This window comes from Sphaeramia orbicularis, chromosome 10, assembly GCF_902148855.1.
Source record: "Sphaeramia orbicularis chromosome 10, fSphaOr1.1, whole genome shotgun sequence".
NCBI classification, from domain to species: domain Eukaryota; kingdom Metazoa; phylum Chordata; class Actinopteri; order Kurtiformes; family Apogonidae; genus Sphaeramia; species Sphaeramia orbicularis.
The window spans coordinates 28281933-28302313 of NC_043966.1; the positions used below are offsets into that span (position 1 = coordinate 28281933).

Below are 20381 nucleotides of genomic sequence, written 5' to 3' on the forward strand. Positions count from 1 at the left end.
AGCACCACGGACAGCGTTTAAGGGTCGTTTCATGCTTTCACTCCAGTGAAGATTGCATGATGACAAATATCAGTTAAACACATTTTTTTTTCATTAAAACTGTTAATGCTCTATACAGATTGTAAATTAAATTGCACGTGACCACTTTCAAGTATGCAAGACAACGTCTTCGTGCAATTCCAAGTCCCGTTTTACTATAACAAAGGAAGTAAAGAAAAACAATACAGTTCTGATTAATTCCAAACGCTTCCATTTCACAACCCATATTCCTTAGAAGCTTGAATTATACAGCCCGTATTTTGCGACTCGTGATTACCAAGAGAATATAATGGAGTGAAAATGTTGGAGATTTCTTACCTTTTCTTTAGTGGGTAAAGTCTGAGTTCTTGTAAAAGTGTCTCCTCCGTTGATACTGATCAGTTCAGCATCTACAGGTGGAAACGGGGCGGGGAAAACCACTACGTCACTCTTCAGTGTGTCTGAGCTGAAACACACGTCATACTGCTGAGTAGATTTCGAGTAAGACCAGCTCCCGTCAGGGTGGGTGGTGATCATGGGGGCGCTGTACCTGCTGAAACTGCCGTCTGTCCTGTGACATTTGACCGCTATCAAAGTGATGAGGCTCAGCAGAAAGATCACGGACACTGACACAATGGCGATCAGCAGATACAGGTTTAAATCAGAGAAGCTCTCCTCCTTTATGGGTACATGTCTGAACTGAGTCTGGATGTCAGCTGTGTTTTCAACCACCACTACATCAATAGACACAGTAGCTGACAGGGAGGGTTCTCCGTTATCAGAAACCAACACCACCAAAGGGTGAGTTTTCAGATCATTGTCACTCATCCTCCTCTTAGTCCTGATTTCGCCGGTGCTGGTTCCGATCCGGAACAGGCTGTTTCCTTTGGGTTCCGAGAGGTGATAAGAAAGCAGTGCATTGTATCCAGAGTCTGCGTCTACGGCTCTGATCTTTGCCACAAAGTATCCCGCTTCAGCAGAATAGGGAATGTTCTCACTGTTAACGGAACCGTGTTCAGAATAAGGAGCCAGGATTGTGGGACTGTTGTCATTCTCATCCAGGATAAACACATTGACAGTAACGTTACTACTGAGCGGAGGAACACCAGAGTCTGTGGCCTGAACCTTAAACTGAAGTGTTTTTAACTCCTCATAGTTAAACGCTTGCAGGTTAACTACATGACCAGTCTCTGCATTTATATTTACCATTGAAGATATCTGCATAGTTTTTGGGGAATTATTTAATAAGCGATATGTTATTTTTGCGTTTTCATTCAAATCTGGGTCTGAAGACGTCAGTGTATAGATGGTACTTCCTATCGGACTGTTCTCTTTGATATATACATTAATCACAGGTTCCAGAAAGCGAGGCGAGTTGTCATTGACATCAGAAATTTTAACATTAATGATGCCATAACTTGATAGAGATGGGATTCCTTCATCTTCAGCTGTAACTGATACATTATACTGGGAAGTACCCTCTCTGTCAAGCGGCCCGTCAACCAACAGAGTGTAGTAGTTTTTATAACTGGATTTTAATTTAAATGGGACAGAACCTGCTATTTTACAGTTTGTTTGGCCATTTTTCCCTCCATCTTTGTCAGTGACGGTTATCATTGCAACAGCTGTACCTATTTCAGTGTCTTCTTTCACTGGACTCAAAAGTGATGATATTGAAATTTCTGGTGCATTATCATTGACATCAATAACTTCGACTAAAACCTTACCATGAGCACTGCGCGGAGGTGTACCTTTATCTCTTGCTTGAACACGAATCTCATATGCCTGATTTTCTTCATAATCAATATTACCCTTGACAGTAATTTCTCCAGTATTTGCATTCATGGAGAATTTCTCATCGGGGTTAAAACGCCCCCTTTCTGTGAAAGAGTATACAAGTTGACCATTAACACCTTCATCTAAATCCGTGGCTGTCAGCGTCAATAACGTTGTGCCAACTTCTGCATTTTCATTAACTTGAACCTTGTAGAGAGATTTACTAAATACGGGTGAATTATCATTCACATCCAGTACGTTAACTTTTATATGTAATGTCCCCGTCTTTGCAGGTTTTCCTCCATCTACCGCGGTCAGTAGGAGTTCAACAACAGCCTGCTTTTCTCGATCTAATGCTTTTTGCAGCACTAATTCAGCAGACACACTTTGGTCGCCAGCGTTCTGTATATCCAAAGAGAAATAATCGTTCTGGCTCAATTTGTAAGTCTTCACAGAATTAGTACCGACATCTGCATCATGAGCAGTCGGCAAAGGATGCCTCTCCCCAACATATGAAGACTCATACATGTCAATTGTTCCAATTTCTTCCAAAAAAGACGGGGCATTGTCATTGATATCATTAATGACAATTTCAATTCGATGAAGGCTGTGGGGGTTATTCATTATGGCCTCTATATTTAAAATGCACTTTACCGTGTTTGGACAAAGCTCCTCCCGATCTATCCTCTCGCTAACGTAAAGTACTCCAGAATCCTGATTTATGTCAAAATACATCTTATTATTCCCGGATGTTATGCGAAGACCCGTGGATACAAGTTGTTGCATATTCAAGCTTAGATCCTTTGTGATATTTCCCACCGTCGTCCCTTTTACCACCTCCTCCGAAACGGAATACGATATCTGAGCCTCGGACCATTCACAGAGACAAAGCAGAAGAAAAAATAGACCCCACGCGTTATCCCATCGTTCTCGAGCTGCCATCGCTGTCCAGTCGAATGTGAGTTATCCTCTTTTATGCTTCCTGGTTTCCCGACGGAACATAAGAAATCATGTTTTTTTATGTTTCCATTGTAGCTCAAGTTCGTCTTTCCTCGGGGTTACACTTGTCTGTATGCCGTTTTCACAAAGAAATGGTAGATTATGACGTCTTATAAGAGGAGGAGGAGTTTCTAAACGGTGAACATAACATTTGTTTCGTGGTCTCCAGCGACATCTTGTGTTACACTTGTGGAAGTAAGGCAATTCTGAACAGCGTGGTGCGGGTCTTAAACAATCATGGGGGAAAAGTCACTGCTGAATAAAATCATGTATGTATTCCATGTATAAAGTTTTAGTTTTGGGGTTGTTTACAAAACAAAAAATGTCCTCAAATATATAATTATAAAATACTCTATTTTCCATTGTTTAACATTTTCCTCAGTGGCTGTTGACGACACAGGGAAACTTCTCAGGGAATAAAGGGTCTTTTTCAGCACCATAGACAGCGTCTCAGCGCAGTCTCATGCCTTTTCCAACAACAAATACAGATCTAAAATCATAAACTTTGTTTGTTTTTGTTTTGTTTTTAACACAAACAAAAGCATTTTAATTGTAATATGAAGTGCCAACCTTAGAAAGTTTTCAGACTTTTGCAAATCTGCAACTTTCGAGAATGCAAGAAGGAATGACTCCTTTCAAATAATTACAATCTGCAGTTGACTGCAATAAAAAAAACAGTCACAAATAACGTCAAATATCAGGACAATGTTACAGCACACCTGAATATTTATGAAAGTCAGACATGTCTTACCTTTTCTTTAGTGGGTAAAGTCTGAGTTCTTGTAAAAGTGTCTCCTCCATTGATACTGATCAGTTCAGCATCTACAGGTGGAAACGGGGCGGGGAAAACCACTACGTCACTCTTCAGTGTGTCTGAGCTGAAACACACGTCATACTGCTGAGTAGATTTCGAGTAAGACCAGCTCCCGTCAGGGTGGGTGGTGATCATGGGGGCGCTGTACCTGCTGAAACTGCCGTCTGTCTTGTGACATTTGACCGCTATTAAAGTGATGAGACTCAGCAGAAAGATCACGGACACTGACACAATGGCGATGAGCAGATACAGGTTTAAATCAGAGAAGCTCTCCTCCTTTATGGGTACATGTCTGAACTGAGTCTGGATGTCAGCTGTGTTTTCAACCACCACTACATCAATAGACACAGTAGCTGACAGGGAGGGTTCTCCGTTATCAGAAACCAACACCACCAAGGGGTGAGTTTTTAGATCATTGTCACTCATCCTCCTCTTAGTCCTGATTTCTCCAGTGCTGGTTCCGATCCGGAACAGGCTGTTTCCTTTGGGTTCAGAGAGGTGATAAGAAAGCAGTGCATTGTATCCAGAGTCTGCGTCTACGGCCCTGATCTTTGCCACAAAGTATCCCGCTTCAGCAGAATAGGGAATGTTCTCACTGTTAACGGAACCGTGTTCAGAATAAGGTGCCAGGATTGTGGGACTGTTGTCATTTTCATCCAGGATAAAAACGTTAACAGTGACGTTACTACTGAGCGGAGGAACACCAGAGTCTGTGGCCTGAACCTTAAACTGAAACGTTTTTAACTCCTCATAGTTAAAAGACTGTAAACTGACTATATCTCCAGTTTCAGTGTTTACGTTTATCATGGTAGGTAGAGGTAGAGTTTTACTAATATCTAAACATGAATACCTTACTTGCCCGTTGTGGCTGATGTCTGCATCAGTTGCAGTCACGGTTTTAAGGACGTTTCCTACTTTGCTGTTTTCTTTCACATATATATTTAATGACTTTTCTGGAAAGTATGGAGCATTATCATTAACATCAGATATGTATACTGTAAGGATACTGCTGTTGGAAAGAGTAGGACTCCCTTCATCAGTGGCTGATATAGTAAGATTATAATGGGGGGTCCTCTCTCTGTCTAATGGCCCGTCAACCACTAACGTAAAATAGTTTTTATAGTTTGTCTCTAGTTTAAACGGAACTTTATTCGAAAGTTGACATTTAACTTCACCATTTTTACCGCTGTCTTTGTCTAAAACGGACACAAGTGCAATAGCTGTGCCGACACTTGCATCTTCATTTACTGTATTGATCAGTGAAGTCACAGTGATCTCAGGAGCATTGTCGTTCACATCTATCACCTCCACTAGTACTTTACTATGAGCAGACAAAGGAGGCTGGGCTTTGTCCCGAGCCTCAACTCGAATCTCAAATGCTTTTCTTTCCTCATAGTCGATTTTACCTTTCACTGAAATTATGCCAGTTTCAGGGTCAATTTTAAATATATCTAGAATATGATCCTGATCCTTACTACGAAGAGAATATATTATTTCACTGTTTGTTCCTTCATCAGCGTCGGTCGCATTTAGTGTGAATATCGCCGTTCCAACTGGCACATTTTCAAACGTTTTAACTTTGTAGAGAGTCTTACTGAATATTGGTGCGTTATCATTTGTATCTAGAACCATTATTTCAATCTCTGAGGTACCTGAATTTGCTGGTGTTCCCCCGTCTACCGCCGTTAACATCAAATGTATAGCTGACTTTTTCTCTCGATCTAAAGCTTTCTGCAGCACCAACTCTGGAGATATGCTGTCGTCTCTTTTGTGTGTTTCAAGAGTGAAATATTCGTTTGGACTGAGCTTATACGCACTAACACCATTCTTACTCACATCGGCATCACTGGCTTCCGACAACGCGAATCTAAATCCAGGCAGGGTGTTCTCTGCAATGTCCAGTTTTTGAGATTTAGCGTTAAAAGACGGAGAATGATCATTCACATCTCGTATTTCTATTTCCACGCGATAAAGCTTTAGTGGGTTGTTTATCACAGCTTCTATGCTTACAGTACATTTGGGTTCATCCGCACAGAGCACTTCACGGTCGATCCTCTCGGTGACATAGAGAAATCCGGTCTTTAGATTTACGTCGAAGTATTTCCTCTTTGACCCCTGAACAATCTGAAATGAACGAGACTCCAAATCCTGCACACTGAGGTTTAGATCCTTTGCGATATTTCCGACATTTGTCCCCAGGTTTACCTCCTCTAAGACAGAGTAGGACAATTGCCCATGTGCCGCTTCCCAGAAACAATCCAACAGCAGGAGCACAAAATAGGTACTAAAACATCTATTCTTTCTCGATAAAGGCATACTTTTACCGAAGAGGAACAAGGCAAACATCCACGTTTGACTGTCTCATGTAAATCATAAGATGCAAGAAAGTTTTAGCCAGCACTATTTCGATATTTCGTTTTGAAAAGAAAAATACTCCATTATGCCATCCTTCGCTCTCGGCGTCTCTTTGTGAGGAAAATCGACAGTCATTCGGGTTTTTTTCTCTCTGGGAGGAGCTTCATTATTTTTATGTCATGGTCTATGGCGTCACTGTGTGGTGATTCTGTAAAATACACTTTGTCGTTCTGTCATTGTGAGGAACGTACATTTTCAAAGGCGTTATAGGCTTTTGAAAGTATTGTGACAAAAATCCGATTAAGAACACAAACACGTAAATATTCTTCACAACACCTCGTGCTGAATATGTTTATGTTTATGTTTACGCATTTGGCAGACGCTTTTTTCCAAAGCGACTTACAGGGGAAAACCAATTAAATCACTCAATCAATCAAATTTTATTTATATAGCGCCAGATCACAAAAAAGTTATCTCTTGACATTTTATATATAGAGTTGGTCAAAACCAGACTCTAAGTCAATTTACAGAAACCCAACAGAATCGAATAGATTTATTCTGTATCTTCTGTTAATTCACTATTATTTAACTGCTCTACTGAATTATGGAAATAACAGAGAACCCAAACTAATAGCAGGAAATGAATGCTGCTCCCTCTGACAACAACATTAAAAGTCATTAAAATAAAGTGGACTCATTAAATAAAACCTTAATATGTGGATATAGATGTAGAGTTGTTATTGTGTTAGATATTACAAAGAAATGCCTGTCATCACAAATTAGAAATCACAGTCAGGTTCATACTAGCTCGCAAGCGTTCAGCACCACGGTCAGCGCTACGACGAATTGTCAGCAGTCAAACCATGATCAATCCAACAAACCCAACACATTATACTGTTAACGTATATTGTTATTTAACCAGCAAACACATTTAACATAGAAATATAACTGTCAACGTGCGTCATACTGGTGTTCTTACCTTTTCTTTGTTTGGTAAAGTCTGAGTTCTTGTAAAAGTGTCTCCTCCGTTGATACTGATCAGTTCAGCATCTACAGGTGGAAACGGGGCGGGGAAAACCACTACGTCACTCTTCAGTGTGTCTGAGCTGAAACACACGTCATACTGCTGAGTGGATTTCGAGTAAGACCAGCTCCCGTCAGGGTGGGTGGTGATCATGGGGGCGCTGTACCTGCTGAAACTGCCGTCTGTCCTGTGACATTTGACCGCTATCAAAGTGACGAGGCTCAGCAGAAAGATCACGGACACTGACACAATGGCGATCAGCAGATACAGGTTTAAATCAGAGAAGCTCTCCTCCTTTATGGGTACATGTCTGAACTGAGTCTGGATGTCAGCTGTGTTTTCAACCACCACTACATCAATAGACACAGTAGCTGACAGGGAGGGTTCTCCGTTATCAGAAACCAACACCACCAAGGGGTGAGTTTTCAGATCATTGTCACTCATCCTCCTCTTAGTCCTGATTTCTCCAGTGCTGGTTCCGATCCGGAACAGGCTGTTTCCTTTGGGTTCAGAGAGGTGATAAGAAAGCAGTGCATTGTATCCAGAGTCTGCGTCTACGGCCCTGATCTTTGCCACAAAGTATCCCGCTTCAGCAGAATAGGGAATGTTCTCACTGTTAACGGAACCGTGTTCAGAATAAGGTGCCAGGATTGTGGGACTGTTGTCATTGTCATCCAGGATAAAAACGTTGACAGTCACGTTACTACTGAGCGGAGGAACACCAGAGTCTGTGGCCTGAACCTTAAACTGAAACGTTTTTGTCTCCTCATAGTTAAAAGACTGTAAACTGACTATATCTCCTGTCTCTGAGTTAATGCTGATTATTGCAGACAATGGTCCGAAGTTGTTTTCACTGACTAATGAATAACTCACATGACCATTTTCATTAACATCATCATCAGCTGCTGATACTGCTTTGAGAACCATCCCTACTGGGCTGTTTTCTTTCACATATACATTAATCTTATTTACCGAAAACCGAGGTGCATTGTCATTTACATCAGATATCTTGACAAAAACTACACTGATGTTAGAAAGAGGAGGGGTGCCTTCATCAGTTGCTTTAATAGTAATATTATATTGGGAAATCACTTCTCTGTTTAGAGGACCTCCAGTAACCAAAGAATAATAGTTTTTGTAGTTTGTCTCTAGTTTGAATGGAGCAGAATGTAATATCTCACATTTAACTTCGCCGTTTTTCCCTCCATCTTTGTCAAGAACTGAAACAAGGGCAACAGCAGTACCTACTTCTGCGTCCTCCCTCACAGTACTGAGCAAAGACGTCACCGTGATGTCAGGCGCATTGTCATTTACGTCTACTACCTCCACTAGTACTTTACACTGCGCTGTAAGTGGAGGCTGGCCTTTGTCAGTAGCCTGCACTCGAATTTCAAAAGCAGGATTTTTCTCATAGTCGACGTTCCCGTTAACTGTTATTATTCCTGTTTCGGAATCGATTTGAAATATTTTTAATACATGGTCCTGATCTTTCGAGCTTAGCTTGTATGAAACCTCTCCATTTGTTCCCTCATCTGCATCTGTTGCAGTCACATCTATGACTGTACTACCAAGCGGTGCGTTTTCTGTAATACGTGTTTTATACAGTGTTTTTGTAAAAACTGGAATGTTGTCATTGATATCCAGAACATTAATGATTATGTCGGAATTGCCTGATTTTGAAGGTGTTCCTCCATCTAAAGCGGTCAGGGTGAGTTTAATTAAAGCCTGTTTTTCTCGGTCTAAGGCTTTCTGAAGGACTAATTCTGCAGACACACTCTCCCCTTTATGTACCGCCAAAGAAAAATATTCATTTGGGTTGAGCTTGTATGTGTTAATACCATTTTTTCCTACATCAGCATCGTAAGCCGACAACACTAGAAATGTCGCTCCCGGCAGTATGCTCTCTGCTATATCGATAGTTTGAGATTTGGTAGTGAAGGAGGGGTTATTATCATTCACATCAAGAATATTAACTTCAATACGGTAAAGCTTTAGGGGATTATTAATTACAGCCTCTACGTGCAAAGTGCATTTTGCTGCTTTCTCGCAAAGCTCTTCTCTGTCTATTCTTTCACTGACAAAGAGAATACCTGACTTTAAATTTACATCGAAATATTTTCTCTTTGATCCAGTAACAACTTGAAACATACGTGACTCCAAATCCTGCACACTAAGGTTCAGATCCTTCGCGATATTGCCAACAGAAGTCCCGATGTTTACCTCCTCCGAGACAGAATATGAGAGCTGACCGGACACCGCTCCCCATTTATACTCCAAGACAAGAAGCACCACATATATTCCAATAAAGGTCCTTTTTCTCCGTAGATGCATAATTCCATTAGAATCTTCAGCATAGATACTTAGCGTGACCAGTCTTTCGATTGTTTAGGGAATAACGTAGTTTTCAAGCACAAATTATACCCCAATAGATGTTCTTGCGCCTCTTCGCACCGATTCTGTGTCAAACAAAGCACTGACAAAACCACTGCTAATAACGTGGGAGGGGCCTCAACAAATCAGCAACCTCCAAGCGGTTACACGGTCTAGAGCGTCACTTCATGGTCAAACAGAATAACTACAACAGAATGTCAGTAAACCTTCTTTTATCAACTAATGCATGCCAGAGGACAATATGAGTAAAATCAGTAGTTCGTCACAATGTAACAGCACAGTATAATCTTTGTAAATATCACAGAGATGCTAATGCAACAGTCAGAACAAAATATAGTAGACTATCTTCGAATTTTGTGGTTGTTTATATCAGGCCATAATAAAAAAAAATCACCTGGTCTGTACCAGGTTCTTCAATGATATAAATCTCACCCCAAGTTATAAAGGACATGGACAATTCCATTGCGTCTTTATTTATTTCACCCAAATTAAGCCAAAACAAATAACGACCACAAGGATTCAAAACTACAGCAGCTTTTCTCATTGCATTTTTACATTCAAATCTTTAACTGGCAACTACAGACGGATTTGTATCCATCATCATATACTGTATTTCTTTCCAGACAACACAATAGAAATTTGAATTTGAAGAAAATAATATTGTTTATACGTTTGCCGCACTCCATTCAGGTAAATATGAGCTTTGTAGTAAAAAAAAAAAAAAAAAAAAAATCACTCTACAGATGAATGATAAGATGGTATATAGCCTAATGGTGGTTTTGACCTTAGGTCCTACTTTGTGTCTTTTTAATATGTATCACACTTTAAACAACAAAAGTCAGGAAAATACAGATTCCACTTTTAAAATGCCATGAAAAGTTTTAGAGAAAAAAAAGGCACATTGTGAAAAAAAAAAAACTGCATTTGAGTCAGACCTCACAACTGTGGGTCTAATTTCAGAACCTTGGACAGAGACATACAGAAGTATACTTATAACTGATAAAATCAAAACTTTCATGGATGCATCCGTATATATGTATGTATATGTATATACATATGTATATTTTAAAATATTTTGCTTCTGAAAATAAAATTAAACAACAGGGGAGATGTTTTGTTTTCTGAATAATTATTCACAGTTGAAATAAACATTTGTTTTTCAAAGTCTTCTTACCTTCTCTTTAGTGGGTAAAGTCTGAGTTCTTGTAAAAGTGTCTCCTCCGTTGATACTGATCAGTTCAGCATCTACAGGTGGAAACGGGGCGGGGAAAACCACTACGTCACTCTTCAGTGTGTCTGAGCTGAAACACACGTCATACTGCTGAGTAGATTTCGAGTAAGACCAGCTCCCGTCAGGGTGGGTGGTGATCATGGGGGCGCTGTACCTGCTGAAACTGCCGTCTGTCCTGTGACATTTGACCGCTATCAAAGTGATGAGGCTCAGCAGAAAGATTACGGACACTGACACAATGGCGATCAGCAGATACAGGTTTAAATCAGAGAAGCTCTCCTCCTTTATAGGTACATGTCTGAACTGAGTCTGGATGTCAGCTGTGTTTTCAACCACCACTACATCAATAGACACAGTAGCTGACAGGGAGGGTTCTCCGTTATCAGAAACCAACACCACCAAGGGGTGAGTTTTCAGATCATTGTCACTCATCCTCCTCTTAGTCCTGATTTCGCCGGTGCTGGTTCCAATCCGGAACAGGCCGTTTCCTTTGGGTTCAGAGAGGTGATACGAAAGCAGTGCATTGTATCCAGAGTCTGCGTCTACGGCCCTGATCTTTGCCACAAAGTATCCCGCTTCAGCAGAATAGGGAATGTTCTCACTGTTAACGGAACCGTGTTCAGAATAAGGTGCCAGGATTGTGGGACTGTTGTCATTCTCATCCAGGATAAAAACATTTACAGTAACGTTGCTCCTGAGCGGAGGAACACCAGAGTCTGTGGCCTGAACCTTGAACTGAAACGTTTTTAACTCCTCATAGTTAAAAGACTGTAAACTGACTATATCTCCTGTCTCTGAGTTAATGTTTAACATCGCTGACAGATGAACTGAGTCACTGGGGATATGCAAAAATGAATAGGTCAACTGACCGTTTTGATCGATGTCTGCATCAACTGCTGATACTGTTTTCATTACTGCTCCTACTGGACTGTTCTCTTTAACATAAACATTAATGATGCCGTCTGTGAATAGAGGTTTGTTATCATTTACATCTGAGATGTGCACAGTAATAACACTTGTGCTGGACAGAGCTGGACTCCCTTCATCAGTAGCAGTGACACTGATGTTGTATTGTGGTGTAAACTCTCTATCAAGAGGACCGTCTACAACCAACGAATAGTAATTTTTATAATTTACCTCTAATTTGAAAGGAACATCATTCACAATTTTACTATGAACCATACCATTTTTACCTCCGTCTTTATCGAACACTGAAACAAGGGCAATGGCGGTGCCAATGGACGCATCTTCTTTTACAGTGTTCAGCAGTGATGTGACTGAAATTTCAGGTGCATTGTCGTTGACATCCAAAACCTCAATCAGTAATTTGGTATGTGAAGTCATCGGGAAAATGGCTCCATCACTGGCTTGTACTCGAATCTCAAAAGCATTTTTCTCCTCGAAGTCTATATTTTTTTTATTTGTGACAGTCCCAGTCTTTTCATCTATCGAAAATATATCTGTTTGTTTCCCTCGGCCTACTTCACTGAATGAATATAATACTTGCCCATTTGGGCCAACGTCTAAATCAGTAGCATTCAGTGTTATTATAGAAGTGCCTATTTTAACATTTTCATAAACACTGGCCTTATACAAAGTTTGACTAAAAACTGGGGCATTGTCGTTTATATCCAATACATTGACTATAATAATCATACTTCCAGATTTAGCAGGTGTTCCTCCATCAATGGCAGTCAGTATAAGTCTGATTACAGACTGTTTCTCTCTGTCCAGAACTTTCTGAAGCTGTAATTCAGGAGTTACCGTCTCTCCTTTGTGAGTTAAGAGAGTGAAATACTCATTTTGACTAATCCTATAAGTGCTGATCGTATTTTTACCGACGTCTGCATCATTTGCTGAATGCAGGGGGAATTTTGCACCTGCGGGTGTGTTTTCTGTGATATTGATTATCTGGGACGTACTCAGAAATAAGGGGGAATTGTCATTTACATCTAAGATTGTAATTTCGATGCGGTAAAGTTTTAGTGGGTTATTAATCACGGCTTCTATCGTAAGTGAGCACTTCGGTTCCTCACCGCAGAGCTCCTCTCGGTCTATTCTCTCGTTAACATAGAGGACACCAGTTTTTAGATTTACCTCGAAATACTTCCTCTTTGACCCTGAAACGATCTGAAACATACGGGACTCCAGGTCCTGGACATTGATGTTCAGATCTTTAGCAACATTTCCGACAAAAGTCTCCAGATTCACCTCTTCTGATACGGAGTAGGAAAGCTGCCCCAGCACCGCTTCCCAGTAAGAATCCAGCAGCACGACCAAGAGATATATCCACACAGAACTCGTTCTGCTCGGTAAACGCATTATTCCATAAATCGCAAAACAGCATAGAGACTGATGTGATGTGTGTTAGATCCACCCGGAACTGAAGATTCACGAAGCAATATTCCACACAACCATTCCATCAGTTCAGATACAACCAAGAAAGCAAGCCTTTGTCATCCGACCTCTGCTTGTAACAAAGCCCACAGATACGTCGTCATCCACTCAATCTGGGAGGAGCTCGAAGCCGCGATAAAGAGTTTCACATGTGGTGGTCTACAGTGTCCTCATGTGGACATTTAACAAAACTACATTTGATCTTAACCCTGAAATCTAGGAGCTACAGTGTGCATCATGATTAGACATGATTTCATTTTAAAGAATGTCAAATCAAGATAGTCACGCTATCTATCATCTTATTTGTTATAATGTTAAACAACCTGCTTGTCACTTATAGCGTGTTCACTTTTGGCTTGACTGAACCTAGAGAGCACACAAATCTTTGTGCATTCTCAGTCCAATGTTTCTGTAGTACCGTGATATGCTTTGTTTATGCATTTTACTTTCAAAAACTCCCAACTCTCAGCAAATGCATTTATCACATAAAAAAGAGATATGAAACCTTTAGTGACGCATTTGTCGGCTTTATGCAGACTTCATAGCGCATCTGGGCACTTAAGAAATAAGAGCCACACTCCGGCGACATTGTAAAAGTAATGCACAATGTATTACATTTTTCATTACATTTTGAAAAAGAATAAACAATGGGAAAAATCATATGGTGTATAAAGTATGAATTACACCAAGTATATAATGACATTTTAAGCAACAAGTCTAATATTGAGTTATTTTATGTGAATTATTACATAATATAATTTTAACACGTGCAAGAGAAGTGGTCTAAAGAAGTAAAATTCATGGTAGACTGCCGGGTGACAGCAAGTACAATACGTTTATACTGCTGAGTTCAGGACCACGGATAGCTACTGCCGCCTCTGACTTTAGATTACCAACAGAATATGACATGTACTAGCACATGTCAGCTCATAACCTTGGTTATAATCCCGCTTAATTCTGTGAAAATTTGCTTCAGCCAAAATTGAGGGGGAAAAAAATTTAATTGTTTAAAACATTACAAAAACTGGCACCACGGTGTCTTGCATATAACAAAACAAAAAATACAAGTACTCAGTTGTTTAAATTCCTTACCTTTTCTTTAGTGGGTAAAGTCTGAGTTCTTGTAAAAGTGTCTCCTCCGTTGATACTGATCAGTTCAGCATCTACAGGTGGAAACGGGGCGGGGAAAACCACTACGTCACTCTTCAGTGTGTCTGAACTGAAACACACGTCATACTGCTGAGTAGATTTAGAGTAAGACCAGCTCCCGTCAGGGTGGGTGGTGATCATGGGGGCGCTGTACCTGCTGAAACTGCCGTCTGTCCTGTGACATTTGACCGCTATTAAAGTGATGAGGCTGAGCAGAAAGATCACGGACACTGACACAATGGCGATCAGCAGATACAGGTTTAAATCAGAGAAGCTCTCCTCCTTTATAGGTACATGTCTGAACTGAGTCTGGATGTCAGCTGTGTTTTCAACCACCACTACATCAATAGACACAGTAGCTGACAGGGAGGGTTCTCCGTTATCAGAAACCAACACCACCAAGGGGTGAGTTTTCAGATCATTGTCACTCATCCTCCTCTTAGTCCTGATTTCGCCGGTGCTGGTTCCGATCCGGAACAGGCTGTTTCCTTTGGGTTCCGAGAGGTGATAAGAAAGCAGTGCATTGTATCCAGAGTCTGCGTCTACGGCCCTGATCTTTGCCACAAAGTATCCCGCTTCAGCAGAATAGGGAATGTTCTCACTGTTAACGGAACCGTGTTCAGAGTAAGGTGCCAGGATTGTGGGACTGTTGTCATTCTCATCCAGGATAAAAACGTTGACAGTCACGTTGCTACTGAGCGGAGGAACACCAGAGTCTGTGGCCTGAACCTTAAACTGAAACGTTTTTAACTCCTCATAGTTAAAAGACTGTAAACTGACTATATCTCCTGTCTCTGAGTTAATGTTTAACATCGCTGACAGATGAACTGAGTCACTGGGGTTATGTAAAAAAGAGTAACTCACTTGGCCGTTTTGATCGATGTCTGCATCAACTGCTGATACTGTTTTCAGTACTGCTCCTACTGGGCTGTTCTCTTTAACATAAACATTTATGATGCTGTCTGTGAATAGAGGTTTGTTATCATTTACATCTGAGATGTGCACAGTAATAACACTTGTGCTGGACAGAGCTGGACTCCCTTCATCAGTAGCAGTGATACTGATGTTGTACTGTGGTGTAAACTCTCTGTCAAGAGGACCGTCTACAACTAATGAATAGTAATTTTTATAATTTGTCTCTAATTTGAAAGGAACATTATTAGCAATTTTACTGTGTACCATACCATTTTTATTCCTGTCTTTATCAAATACTGAAACAAGTGCAATGGCGGTGCCAATGGACGCATCTTCTTTTACAGTGTTCAGCAGTGATGTGACTGAAATTTCGGGTGCATTGTCGTTAACATCTAAAACCTCAATCAGTAATTTGGTATGAGATGTTAAGGGGGGGGATGCACCATCACTGGCCTGTACTCGAATCTCAAAAGCATTTTTCTCCTCGAAGTCTATGTTCTTTCTATTTGTGACAGTCCCCGTTTTTTCATCTATCATAAATATATCTGTTTGTTTCCCTCGGCCTACATCGCTGAATGAATAAAATACTTGTCCATTTGAACCTTCATCTAAATCAGTAGCATTCAGTGTTATTATAGAAGTGCCTATTTTAACATTTTCATATACACTGGCCTTATACAGAGTTTGACTGAAAACTGGGGCATTGTCGTTAACATCCAAGACATTGACTACAATAATCATACTTCCAGATTTAGCAGGTGTTCCTCCATCAATGGCAGTCAGTGTTAGTCTGATTACAGACTGTTTCTCTCTGTCCAGAATTTTTTGAAGCTGTAATTCAGGAGTTACAGTCTCCCCTTTGTGAGTGGCGACAGTGAAATACTCATTTTGACTTAGTCTGTAAGTGCTGACCGTATTTTTACCAACGTCTGCATCATTTGCTGAATGTAGAGGGAATTTCACTCCTGCTGATGTGCTCTCTGTAATGTTGATAATCTGTGATGTGCTGAGAAACGATGGGGAATTGTCATTTACATCTAAGATTGTAATTTCGATGCGGTACAGTTTTAGTGGGTTATTAATCACAGCTTCTATGCTAAGTGAGCACTTCGGTTCCTCACCGCAGAGCTCCTCTCGGTCTATTCTCTCGTTAACATAGAGGACACCAGTCTTTAGATTTACCTCGAAATACTTCCTCTTAGATCCAGAAACGATTTGAAACATGCGGGACTCCAGGTCCTGGACATTGATGTTCAGATCTTTAGCAACATTCCCGACAAAAGTCTCCAGATTCACCTCTTCTGATACGGAGTAGGAAAGCTGCCCCAGCACCGCTTCCCAGTAAGAATCCAGCAGCACGACCAAGAGATATATCCACACAGAACCCGTTCTGCTCGGTAAACGCATTATCCCATAAATCGCAAAACAGCATAGAGACTGATTTGATCTGTTTTAGATCCACCCGGAACTGAAGATTCACAGAGCAATATTCCACACAACCATTTCAGCAGTTCAGATACAACCAAGAAAGCAAGCCTTTGTCATCCGACCTCTGCTTGTAACAAAGCCCACAGATACGTCGTCATTCACTCAATCTGGGAGGAGCTCGAAGCCGCGATAAAGAGATCCACATGTGGTGGTCTACAGTGTCCTCATGTGGACATTTAAAATAATTGCATTGGATCTTAACACAATCACACTACAAACAGCATGGTAAAGCAGTGGGCAACACATTAATATTTTTCAGTAGTTTAGAAACAAACATAAGAATTACAATTATTACAATCTTCTTCTTACAATTCTTACAATTCTTACAATAATTGGATTAAAACTATGTAGGACTGTTTGTTATGTAAGGTACAGATTAAATGAAATGGTCAAAATTAAGGCTCCAACTTGGGCTTCAGTTACTTTGCTTGAATTCATAAAAACTGACGAAAAAATTAAATGAAAACTGATCAAAATTCTAAAGGTGTGGTCAAATTTTACAACAAAAACAAACAATATTTTTTGCCAAAGATAACATGGAAATGCATTTTTTTTTTTTACTACAGAACCACGGATAGCCAGCCCTGCTTCTGAGTGTGCATTAGCAACAGAACATGAAATGAACCAGCAAATACCAGCCTATAAACTCGGCTATAATCATTTAACCACAATACCAAAATGACAATTAAAAATGTATCAGTAATTGAAAAAATACTGCTGAAGTGTCTTGCGCGTAATACAAACATAATACAAAGCAAAAACTTAATTCTACTTATTTCTTACCTTTTCTTTAGTGGGTAAAGTCTGAGTTCTTGTAAAAGTGTCTCCTCCGTTGATACTGATCAGTTCAGCATCTACAGGTGGAAACGGGGCGGGGAAAACCACTACGTCACTCTTCAGTGTGTCTGAGCTGAAACACACGTCATACTGCTGAGTAGATTTCGAGTAAGACCAGCTCCCGTCAGGGTGGGTGGTGATCATGGGGGCGCTGTACCTGCTGAAACTGCCATCTGTCCTGTGACATTTGACCGCTATTAAAGTGATGAGGCTCAACAGAAAGATCACGGACACTGACACAATGGCGATCAGCAGATACAGGTTTAAATCAGAGAAGCTCTCCTCCTTTATGGGTACATGTCTGAACTGAGTCTGGATGTCAGCTGTGTTTTCAACCACCACTACATCAATAGACACAGTAGCTGACAGGGAGGGTTCTCCGTTATCAGAAACCAACACCACCAAGGGGTGAGTTTTCAGATCATTGTCACTCATCCTCCTCTTAGTCCTGATTTCTCCAGTGCTGGTTCCGATCCGGAACAGGCTGTTTCCTTTGGGTTCAGAGAGGTGATAAGAAAGCAGTGCATTGTATCCAGAGTCTGCGTCTACGGCCCTGATCTTTGCCACAAAGTATCCCGCTTCAGCAGAATAGGGAATGTTCTCACTGTTAACGGAACCGTGTTCAGAATAAGGGGCCAGGATTGTGGGACTGTTGTCATTCTCATCCAGGATAAAAACGTTGACAGTCACGTTACTACTGAGCGGAGGAACACCAGAGTCTGTGGCCTGAACCTTGAACTGAAACGTTTTTAACTCCTCATAGTTAAAAGACTGTAAACTGACTATATCTCCTGTTTCTGAGTTAATGTTTACCATCGCTGACAGATGGACTGAGTCACTGGGGTTATGCAAAAAAGAGTAGCTCACATGACCGTTTTGATCGATGTCTGCATCAACTGCTGATACTGTTTTCATTACTGCTCCTACTGGACTGTTCTCTTTAACATAAACATTTATGATGTTGTCTGTGAATAGAGGTTTGTTATCATTTACATCTGAGATGTGCACAGTAATAACACTTGTGCTGGACAGAGCTGGACTCCCTTCATCAGTAGCAGTGATACTGATGTTGTATTGTGGTGTAAACTCTTTGTCAAGAGGACCGTCGACAACTAATGAATAGTAATTTTTATAATTTGTCTCTAATTTGAAAGGAACGTTATTAGCAATTTTACTGTGAACCATACCATTTTTACCTCCGTCTTTATCAAATACTGAAACAAGCGCAATGGCGGTGCCAATGGACGCATCTTCTTTAACAGTGTTCAACAGTGACGTGACTGAAATTTCAGGTGCATTGTCGTTGACATCTAACACCTCAATCAGTAATTTGGCATGTGAAGTCTTAGGGGAAGATGCACCATCACTGGCTTGAACTCGAATTTCAAAAGCAGTATTTTGTTCAAAGTCAATATTCTTTTTGTTTGTGACAGTCCCAGACTTTTCATCTATCTCGAATATATCTGTTTGTTTCCCTCGGCCTACTTCACTGAATGAGTAAAATACTTGTCCGTTTGAACCTTCATCTAAATCAGTCGCATTCAGTGTTATTATAGATGTTCCTATTTTAACATTTTCATATACACTGGCCTTATACAGAGTTTGACTAAAAACTGGAGCATTGTCGTTTATATCCAATACATTGACTATTATAATCATACTTCCAGATTTAGCAGGCGTTCCTCCATCAATGGCAGTCAGCGTTAGTCTGATTACAGACTGTTTCTCTCTGTCCAAAACTTTTTGAAGCTGTAATTCGGGAGTGATAGTGTCTCCTTTCTGTGTAGCAAGAGTGAAATACTCATTTTGACTCAGCCTGTAAGTGCTGACAGTATTTCTACCGACGTCTGCGTCGTTTGCTGAATGCAGGGGGAATTTCACTCCTGCAGGTGTATTCTCTGTAATGTTGATGATCTGTGATTTACTCAGAAATGAGGGGGAATTGTCATTTACATCCAAGATTGTAATTTCAATGCGGTACAGTTTTAGTGGGTTATTAATAACGGCTTCTATGCTAAGTGAGCACTTTGGTTCCTCACCACAGAGCTCCTCTCGGTCTATTCTCTCGTTAACATAGAGGACACCAGTCCTTAGATTTACCTCGAAATACTTCCTCTTTGATCCAGAAACGATCTGAAACATGCGGGACTCCAGGTCCTGGACATTGATGTTCAGATCTTTAGCAACATTTCCAACAAAAGTCTCCAGATTCACCTCTTCTGATACGGAGTAGGAAAGCTGCCCCAGCACCGCTTCCCAGTAAGAATCCAGCAGCACGACCAAGAGATATATCCACACAGAGCCCGTTCTGCTCGGTAAACGCATTATTCCACAAATCGCAAAACAGCATAGAGACTGATGTGATCTATGTTAGATCCACCCAGAACTGAAGATTCACGAAGCAATATTCCACACAACCATTCCATCAGTTCAGATACAACCAAGGAAGCAAGCCTTTGTCATCCGACCTCTGCTCGTAACAAAGCCCACAGATACGTCGTCATCCACTAAATCTGGGAGGAGCTCGAAGCCACGATAAAGAGTTTCACATGTGGTGGTCTACAGTGTCCTCATGTGGACATTTAACAAAACTACATTTGATCTTAACCCTGAAATTTAGGAGCTACAGTGTACATCATGATCAGACATGATTTCATTTAAAGAGTGTCTAATCACGATAGTCACGCTATCTATCATCTTATTAGTTATAATGTTAAACAACCTGCTTGTCACTTGTAGCGTGTTCACTTTTGGCTTAACTGAACCTAGAGAGCACACAAATCTTTGTGCATTCTCACTCCAATGTTTCGGTAGTACCGTGATATAGTTTGTTTATGCATTTTACTGTCAAGAAACCCCAACTCTCAGTAAATGCATTTATCACATAAAAAGGAGATATGGAACCTTTAGTGACGCATTTGTCGGCTTTATGCAGACTTCATAGCGCATCTGGGCACTTAAGAAATAAGAACCACACACCGGCGACA

At 40.7% G+C, this 20381-nt stretch overlaps 5 protein-coding genes across 13 annotated transcripts in view; all 5 read right to left on the reverse strand.

The window, feature by feature from the left end:
* The window catches only part of LOC115427645 (protocadherin alpha-C2-like), a 159913-nt gene that overhangs the window by 63616 nt on the left and 75916 nt on the right, over window positions 1-20381 (reverse strand). The gene's annotated exons all lie outside the window — the stretch shown is intronic.
* Window positions 313-12931, reverse strand: LOC115427493 (protocadherin alpha-9-like). The gene is made up of 2 exons (XM_030146071.1): window positions 11338-12931; window positions 313-1143 (listed from the first exon to the last, which is right to left on the reverse strand). The coding sequence occupies exons 1-2, from the start codon at window positions 12928-12930 to the stop codon at window positions 313-315; spliced, it is 2424 nt and encodes an 807-aa protein (XP_030001931.1). The 5' UTR covers window position 12931.
* LOC115427648 (protocadherin alpha-3-like) lies at window positions 3530-6089 on the reverse strand. Its single transcript, XM_030146286.1, has one exon. It carries the CDS (start codon window positions 5951-5953, stop codon window positions 3530-3532), a length of 2424 nt encoding a protein of 807 aa, XP_030002146.1. The 5' UTR covers window positions 5954-6089.
* On the reverse strand, window positions 14077-16500 carry LOC115427494 (protocadherin alpha-9-like). The gene has a single exon (XM_030146072.1). It carries the CDS (start codon window positions 16474-16476, stop codon window positions 14077-14079), a length of 2400 nt encoding a protein of 799 aa, XP_030001932.1. The 5' UTR covers window positions 16477-16500.
* Window positions 17326-19719, reverse strand: LOC115427495 (protocadherin alpha-8-like). Its single transcript, XM_030146073.1, has one exon. The coding sequence runs from the start codon at window positions 19717-19719 to the stop codon at window positions 17326-17328; it is 2394 nt and encodes a 797-aa protein (XP_030001933.1).